This window comes from Aquila chrysaetos, chromosome 3 (assembly GCF_900496995.4).
Source record: "Aquila chrysaetos chrysaetos chromosome 3, bAquChr1.4, whole genome shotgun sequence".
Lineage (NCBI taxonomy): Eukaryota > Metazoa > Chordata > Aves > Accipitriformes > Accipitridae > Aquila > Aquila chrysaetos.
In genome coordinates this window covers 7,182,512-7,191,443 of record NC_044006.1, presented here as the reverse complement: position 1 = coordinate 7,191,443, position 8,932 = coordinate 7,182,512, and the positions used below count along the sequence as shown (strand labels likewise).

The following is an 8,932-nucleotide window of genomic DNA, read 5'->3' as shown; positions in this document are numbered from 1 at the left end:
GCTTTCAGATGTTACCAATTTTATACAAAATACTGGTGTCGCCCTCCAAAATAAACTCTTATGACAAATAACCTTTTTATAATATCATGCATACTATGTACTGCAATCCCGGGGGGGCGTTTAGATATACGAATATATATATATACACACACATTTTTGGGGTACAGTGGTGATACATTTTGATTAGTCATAAAGGAAAACTTTTTAATATTTTTCAGCAATGTAAATCATTTGCCTTCTTGCCGTGTCTTTCCACTTCCCCCCAAACTGCAGTGTTCTGTACAGAAGCAATACCGTGTCTAACAAATGACCTCCTCATCTGGCTTATCTCATAGGGGTGCAAATGTACCCACGTCTCCTCCTCACACTCTCCAAAAAGTCCTCTGTGTTGGGTCCAGAAAAATAAGGAATTCAGGCACAATTCTGTGCCACTGATTCCCTGACATTTTTATCAGGAGCACCAACCAACCATGCATGAGACTGTAAATCAGTGAAATATCCATTTACAGCAGTTAGAGCAATATGATACACTGCACTTGGTTAACAAGTGAAGAAATTGGAAACAGATTACCTAAAACAGCAAATCCAAGCCTAAACTGGCTTTTAGGGAAGGTCTCAGATTGCTGGATATGCTTCCATCCAGAAACATTCTCAAGAATATGGTATTTTTTAATTTAGAACCATACCCTTCATGATATGCAAGGCACAAATATCCATCAAATTCAGTGTCTGTTTTGGGCACGAGGGATGAAGGTTTCATTAGCAGTTCATGTGAAAATCATTTTTAATTGATATTTAATTTGATGGCACTGGAGTTCGATGCTGATGGCAAAACCTAAAGCACAGACAGGTCTCATCCAAAATCCTTTGGAATCAATGTGATTCTTAACACTAACTTCAGTGAAGCCAGGATTTTTGCCTAATTTTTTTTTTTTTTAATAAAATGCATAGGTCATTTCTAGATCATTCTGATTACCTCTAGGATTCTGCCAGACTAAATTGTGACAGTTTGCCTGCCTCCCAGGACGGTTTCTGTGAATCCCAAAAGCTTACACTTTGCATATAATAATCATATCCAATAAAAAAATAGCATGAAGTAACTTCCAAAATCCAAAGGTCAAAAATTCAGCTAACATATATTAATCTTTATTATGTAACAATGATATAATAAATAAGTTTATGAATTCATATGACCTGTACAAAAAGCCGAAAAGATATTGCACCAAGTTAGGTACCGGCTATTTGGATTTAATATTTGTTAAACATAGGATCTAAAATTATATACAGTTGTGGAGTTAAGGCAAAACCAGATGATACCTTTAACACAACAGAAGGTTTGAAAAATAGACATAATTACAAACAAGGGGATCTCATCTCCAGCTAATAAAGTGGTTGTGTCTAAGGAAGGAATCCCTTAGGTTTTTAATAAAGCAGTTATTATCAATCATGTTAATTAAAACTGAAGAACAAGTGTGAGATTTCCTGCAGGGCAAAGCTGTTTTGCAAAGTTGTGCCTGAATGATCACCTTTAACCCTGGTAAGAATATTTTTCTTAATGGTTATAATCTGCTCTTCTTTTTAGAAAACAGCACATGGAAAAGAGGAATACTTTACATACCCAACTAAAATACAAGCATAACCTCTTAGCTTTATGTAAGCTAGACTTGATTGTGACCGGTGACAGAGCATAAATATATGGGTGAATCATCCAACACACTACACGCAGAGGAGAATTGAAGTCAACCACTTATCAATAATAATTACCTTTCTCAAGACAATGGAATAGATCATGTCAGTTAAGTCCCAGTGACAAAAACATGTATGACCAATATATCAATATACGGTTCTTTGGCAGCAACACACTAACTCTTGATTGAAGTCTGAACTCAAACTCTCCTAAATTATAGACCTGGTTGCCAGTCTTTTCATAATTAAAGAAAATCCACTTCTCCCATGAATCCAGTAAGTCCAGTAAATGAACTCTGAATAAATCTTGCAGGCAGCTTTAGACTGTAACATTAAGCATAGATATTTATTGTCTGCTTTAGTCTCAATCCAAATATATTGTATTTAAACACACAAAATTCTGTGAAACTTCTGAGTAGTTCAGATGGGGCCAAAATCCATAAAGAGAATCCATATTCACCCATGAAAAACCAATAAAGAAACATCAATCCCATGATGATAAAATGATCTTCATGTAACAGAGGCAATGATGAGTCCACACCTGGATGAATGTCACAGGAAAATTGACTTTACAGGGGAAAGACCAGAAAGCCAGAAAACGTAGAATACTGCCATCCACCGACCAGATTACCTTTCTCCAATTTCAGGTAAACCTTATCCTCCTTGTCTAGGTAGAGCAGGACTCCATTAGTGGCAGCTTCACGTGTGACATCCTTGTCCCCGGCAAAAGCAGAAATGACTGGCTTTCCATTTAGCATCAAATTAACCTACAAGAGAAAAACCACTGAAAAGCTCTAATTAACAGAAAAACATCAAGAACTATCACTGACTATTAACTGCAGTGTAAGAGGTCTGCTAAGGTTCCAATCTTCGTTGGGTTTGGGGTTGGTTTTTGATTGATTGTTTTAAGCTAATACTTACGTTTATTTGGAGCGTACAAGCACATTCATGTTTCGTGGGCTTGACCTGCACCCGAGGGAAGTCGGTGGGACACCGTCCCCTGACTGCCACGGTCCGCCCGGGCTCAGTCAGCGTGAAAGGTAACATGACATTGCCTTCATCTGTTGCTTGGGCACATTAAGTGTTGTAACTCTGTGGTGATACGGAACTATGAGCTATTACCTCAATTTGTTTCACTTTGCCTACCTCAGGGGTTATTTAGACGTGCATAAGCAAAGAAAGAAGACATTTTCAAAAAACTTACGCACCCAGAGATGCGATATGGGCACCTAATGAGATGTCAAAGGCACCGCAGTAGGCTGGGAGCGTACGCTTCATTGAGAGCAAAATAGATGTCCCTTCCATTACTGAGGGTGGCTTCGTTTTAAAGTCTAGAACAGACCTTTATCTTTATGAACGACTGCACTGTGTTTTGGTACTGAATCCGTTTTTCTACAAAACACTTCTGAAAGTCAGCACAGCCTCTGCTCTGAAAGCAACATCACACAGACACTCTGTAAATAAAGATAGGCAGGGGCTGGGGGAATGGACAGATCCAGGCATTTTTCATTTCCCCAATGGCAAACTATTAGCTTTCTTCTGCTTTTTCTTTTTAAGCGGCTATAATGCAGTCACAGAGGGGTGAATTATGAAATGCTTATTCATATCGAGTATGCTGGCCTTGCATATACTCCCATTAATTTTAATGGGAGTCGCCACAGAATAAATTAGTGCTCAGCATAAGTCAGGGCAGCAGAATCTGGCCCTGATTTGGGATTCGCCTATCTGGGAAATCCACTTAATCAGATGTCCCCAGGGAACCAATTTCAGCTTAATGATATTTAATGGCACTAACAGATGTTCCAGGGGCATAGTAATATCACTTATGTAGGAAGCCTTCAGGTGATTTAGTGGTGTTTAAGTCTGCAGGTGGCTGAGACTCAAGCTGGTTTGCTCCACTGCAATGGCTTTTGGTCCTCCCCCCTAGTTATTACACATGCAAAAAAAAAAAAGGGCATCAGGAGTTTACTCATTGCTTGGTTTTGGTTTATCTCATTCCTTCTGTACCATTTCTCTCGGTCAGGTTCCCCTGCAGATCATCTTACAGCTATTTTAATCACAGGAGAAGACACGTCACAGGTTTGCTGCAGATGATGGTCTCATGTTAACTCTGACAAAATGGAGCCAACCAAACCCATCCATCCCTTTAGAAACTCTTGATCTCTGAAAGATTTCAGGCCATGTCACTTGTTGTAACATTCCTTGTTACGAGCTCCACACTCCCAGGTTTGAGTACCTGGTATGTGAAACTCCAAAGTCTGCACTGGGCTTCCAGAATGCAAGTCTTGATATCTTTCTTGGCAATATGTATTTTAAACTTAATGAAGCTGGCTGACACAGTTATTCTAGGCCTTTTTGACCTTCAGCTTTTAAGAGAGTGAAAGGAACAAAATTTGAGCATATTAAATAGCTTATAAGCTCATTATAGAGAATTTCATGAGGTCAGTATTTCATCTAAGACTTTTGTCATTGACCTGAATGGAACCATGATTTCCTGTTGCAAACTGAAGGTGAATTTCACCAGGGATGTGAATGTGTCTCGCACCAGCTTTCTCTGCCATCTCTACCATTTACCCTTTTCTGAGGAGCTTTACCGGCAACCCAGAGCCAGAGCTGCCACAAAAGAAATGGCTGATCAGTCCTGCAGAAATCCGTCTCGTCTCAGCCTTGTACACTGAAAACCATATTCAGGAGCAAGACAGATCAGGGGAAAAGCACCAGATACTTCTATGAATCTAGCGGTCTCAAGGGTGGAAACGAGGGAAGCCACAGATGTTATTCCAGATCTAGAAAGCTGGTATGTATGCCACAGAAATTGCATGACCTGGCATGAAGATTAAGGAATGTACTTTAAGGAATTTACTGTTGGCTCAGCAAGGGGATGTTCAGGAACTTAGAGGCTTTTCCTCTAAGATAATACATACTTGTGTTTAATTAGGTGGTTCAGCTGCTATTAAGCTACAGAAGAAAGTGCAAATTGCTCCTTTTTTTTTTTTAATATATGACACTTCTTTTATGTATTATATGGTGGGAAAAAAAAAAGTTTAAACTGCTACAAAGGTTCCCTAGAAGACGTCCCTGTAGAGGTCTAACATTTCGGTGTAGTATAGAACAAGCAGACCACCTTAACTAACCTTGGTCCACAGCAGACTGGTGTTAGATACCTGGCATCATGAGCTGTCAGCCAGGTCACAAAATGTTACAAAAATCATCAAATCTGATACATATCCCCAGAATTCCTGTGTTCAAGACAGTGAGTTTAATCTGTAGCAAAATATGACTCTTCAATGGTATTTATACAATTAAGTGAAATTTAGAGCTCTGTTTTATTCTTGGATGATTCATTCTACTTAATGCTTTATATCACCCCAGCTGTTCAGTTCCTATGGTATAGAAGGGAAGCTACCGCAAAGTATCTGAGGTGAGGATCCTGCTTTATTACAGCTGTTCAGTTTAAATGTATTCACTCTACTGCTAGGAACTCTACACCACAGGTTGCTTTAAACTAAGCTATTTTTCCTTCAAAGTGTGTTAAACACTCTTGTGTTCAGTCAAGTTCCTATTCTAAATAAACAATTTAAGTAAAAGATTTTATAATCACACTTGATCAACGTACCTGAATTGTTTGACTCTGATAGACTTTAATTACGTGAAAACTGAAACTGTAAATTCCTTTTCTTGGTGCTACAAAGACAGACTCCAACGTGAAAAAATTGCCCACATTTACTAGGATCTACAAACAAAAAATATAACATGGGAATTAGTACAGGTGTTCAGTGCTAAATAAAAAATACAGACTATTAACTTTAGAAACCATTCACCCATGGAAATCTTTTCGTCTACATCTATGCTGTTTTATTCATTGTTCTCTCAATTAAGTTGGAATATTAGTCATAAAAATGGATATTTAGTTATATTTATAGTACAACTTTAATATAAATATAAAACTAGGGTGGAGAAGAGTTCTTACTTTGCTACTATATCATACCTTCAAGACCTTTCTTCTATACATGTTTGGAGGAGATTAAGAAAAGGCATTTTTGTTCATCATTCCCCCAAAATGACATCAAAACGCTAATTCGGGGAGTAGCGTACTGGTTTTGGCTAAAAAGCAACGGTCAAGTCAACACCGTTTTCCTGGATGTATCAAGCTGTGAGGAAGGATGTACATGAATGATGTAATTCATTCACCAGTTTATAGTCAGACTGAGTTACTGACATACCTGGCGTATCTCAGCAAAAACTGGCTGTGAGCCGTTGCTGCTTTATTTGTTTTTGTAAGCACTAATAATAATTTGGGTTTGATTAAACAGAGACAAGTAGCAGAGGGGAACGTATTAAATGAGTGCATCGTCCATATGCTAAATATCTTCTTTAATGACCACGTTTTTCTTTCTTGCCACTTAGTTATGCTTTATTTTTAATCGATACTTTCAGGCTCATTTATGCCAGACACAGCCCTAGAAAGCCACAAGTAACCTCCGCGAACTTAGGGTGATTTAGCCTACTATCACGAAGCTACGTGACATATCTGGCTTCAGCTGTCACGACAACTTACTGGTCATTATGATACGATATAAGCAGCAAAATAACCGTCCGTCTCAATTACTTCGGACTTGCCCTAGCACAGGAGCTGGTATACGACATGTGTGCTGCTGGCATCTGTACGTTAGCGCTAGTGGCTGAGCCGAGAGGGGCTGTACTATGAGCCTGTGACTGTTACGGAAAAGTTAAATTCTTTTTCCTCGGCATTCGTTCTTCTCTCCCCGCTCAAAGGCTGCGCGACCCGTCTACAAATCTACGTAGGCTGCTTGCACTTGCGAAAACCTTAACCCCCAAGCCTACCGGGGCCGCGTCCTCGCCCGCAGCCCAGCGCGGCTCGCCTCTCGGATGCCCGCCCAGCCCCGGGGCCCGGCGTCGCCGGGCTGGGGCTCCCGCTTCGCCCCCGTGACTTACTCGGACCCATCCCCCGCGGAGCCGGAGACTTGCGGGGCCCGCGGAGCTGCGCGGAGGGGCCGGCAGCGTAGGACCCCCGCGGCTCCGCACCGCTCCCCACCTCCCCACGCCGCCGGCCCCGTTCCCCCGGGGGGGGGGGCAAGTGGGAAAACTCCTGCGGGGAGTGAGATGCTCTCCGCGGGGGGAGGCCGGCCCCGGCTCCCCCCGAGGGTCCAGCCGCTACCCGGCCGGCCCCTCCGTTTCTCCAGTTTTGGGGGTGCGGGGGCTCCCCGCAGGCAGCCGCCCCCCGACTTTTTGCCGGAATTAAGGAAATGCGCGGGGGGGGGGACCGCCGGGAGAGCGGGAGGCGGCGGCACCTGTTGATCGCGCCCGGCCGAGTCCCGGCGTGGGCGGGGGGGGGGGGGCCAAGGGTACCCCGGTCCCGCGGCGATTCCCCCCCCCCCCAGCCCACCCCCCCGGCCCAGCCGCTTTACCTGGTCGAAGTAGATGATGCGCGTCTTGTTGCTCATCTCGGAGGGCTCGTGGTTGGTGCTCCTCACGGCCGAGAAGGCGACCTTGGAGTTGGCCGCCCGCACGGAGATGCCCAGCGGAGAGGAAGACGAACCCTTGGCGTCGGTGGCCGGGTTGGAGTCGCAGACCACCAGGCACTTGCCCTCCAGGACGATGGGTTCCGTATCGTTCTGCGCCCGCGCCGCGGGGCCGCCCAGCGCCAGGGCCAGCAGGACGGCGGGCAGCAGCCGCCAGCCCATGGTCGGCACCCGCGGCCGCCCGCGCCGCCGCTCCGCGCCCCGCTCCGGCCACCGCGCCGCGCACCAGCGGGCACCGCCGGCAGCAGCGGCAGCCGCTGCCCCCCCCCCCCCCGCGCACACCCGCGCACACGCCCGCACCCGCGCACACGCACCCGCGCCGACACGCACAGCCGCACGGGCGCACCCGCACCTCCCGGCGACGCCGCGCCGAAAGTCTTCTTTCCTCCGGCTTCTTCCCGCCGTCTCTTTTTTTCCTCTCCTTCTTCTCTTCTCCTCCTCCTCCTCCCGCCCCGCCACCACTTTGCGCCTTTTTATTTTTTCTTGCTTTCTTTCCCCGGGTCCTTCCGCGAGCTCTTTAAAACGCGCCGCAAAAAGCTGCCGAACAAAATAAACACTTCCCGGTGCCCCTTTTTCTCCCCTCTCTCCGCAGCAAAAAAGAGAGTGAGAAGGAGCGGGGGGGGGGAAAAGCTCTCAGGTGAATTATTGATGAGAGAGAGGAGAAGAGAGAGGTCACGAAGAAATAAAACCATTTGACGTTGCCGTGATCGCCGCTGCTGGGTCCCTCTCCCCTTCGAGCTGGAGATCCAGGATGCGCTGAGCGGCGGAGCGCAGAGGTGGTAGCTTACCCCAAAGCTGCCAGATCCCGTGTCTGATATCACTGCCGGGGTGCTGCAGCCTCCACTTGTCTCTCTCTCTCTCTCTCTCCCCCCTCCTCTCTGCCACAACCCCCACTAAAGGGCGATGTCATAACAAACCTGCCCAGCTCTCACCTGGCTGGGCAGACACGATGCTTCATTGCTGGAGACCCTCCTCTCGGAATTGCCCCCTACGCAGGCACGCACGCTTGGCTTCCCAGGCAACTTTGTAAGCAGCTACGAAGCCAAAGGGAAAGCGACAAAACATTGCAACGTCCCCTGTTTTGAAAAGGAGAAGGGGGAAAGAACTGCAGCCTGGTTGAAAGGCAGCCTCTAAACCCGGGGGAGTCTCCCAAGGCACAGACCTGCTGGGCAGGTATTTGCAGCTTCCATTTGGGCATGACCCCCCGACCCTCCGCACGCTGCCGTTGATTCCCCGTTACGCAGCCAGGAGGGAAGCAGCCCTCCTCAAAGCCAGTCACTCAGACGCTTAGATCACTGATAGGACTTTACTGACTGCTCTTTGAGGATTAATGTTGCCCGGTACCACCTCACGGTGCTGCCAAACGGCAGCTTCTGGTAATGTTTTGATTAGACACCTCCGTCTAGTATTAGTTTCCTTTTTTGATGTGTGGCGAAAGGATTGGAAGACTGAGCGGGTACCTTAGCTTAGTACTCCCACGTATTTCAAGATTATTAACACCGTGACCGGTTTGGTGATGCTGATGGCTTCCAGAGAAGGTCTTTCCTGCATCACCTGATCCCATTGGAAAGAGTCTCATGGTGAAACCTAAACCCTCTTCAGGGACTGGCAGAAGTGACGCAGCGCTCCCGGAAGCACAACTGGCTAAACAGATTTCCATCCAAACCAACAACAAAGTGCCAATAGTTTGTAAGAAACTGAGC

At 45.7% G+C, this 8,932-nt stretch overlaps 1 protein-coding gene across 2 annotated transcripts; it reads right to left on the bottom strand.

Annotated features, from left to right (window-relative positions):
- Window positions 1-1,126: 1,126 nt before the first annotated feature.
- On the bottom strand, window positions 1,127-8,284 carry CBLN4 (cerebellin 4 precursor). 2 transcript variants are annotated; one of them, XM_030010701.2, is made up of 4 exons: window positions 7,116-8,284; window positions 5,303-5,419; window positions 2,318-2,453; window positions 1,127-2,227 (listed from the first exon to the last, which is right to left on the bottom strand). In XM_030010701.2, the coding sequence occupies exons 1-4, from the start codon at window positions 7,389-7,391 to the stop codon at window positions 2,019-2,021; spliced, it is 738 nt and encodes a 245-aa protein (XP_029866561.1). In that variant the 5' UTR covers window positions 7,392-8,284; the 3' UTR covers window positions 1,127-2,018. The 2 variants fall into 2 exon arrangements, with proteins under 2 accessions (XP_029866561.1, XP_029866562.1); XM_030010702.2 differs by having other exon boundaries at window positions 1,127-2,453.
- Between the last annotated feature and the right edge of the window lie 648 nt (window positions 8,285-8,932).

Bases quoted from the DNA above. Each gene is read 5' to 3' on its own strand.
- CBLN4 (XM_030010701.2), bottom strand. From the start codon at position 7,391: ATGGGCTGGCGGCTGCTGCCCGCCGTCCTGCTGGCCCTGGCGCTGGGC. The intron at 5,420-7,115 runs GTAAAGCGGCTG...TTTTGTTTGTAG, and splicing joins GCATCATCTACTTCGACCAG to ATCCTAGTAAATGTGGGCAA. The intron at 2,228-2,317 runs GTAATCTGGTCG...ACATTCATCCAG, and splicing joins TTACCTGAAATTGGAGAAAG to GTGTGGACTCATCATTGCCT.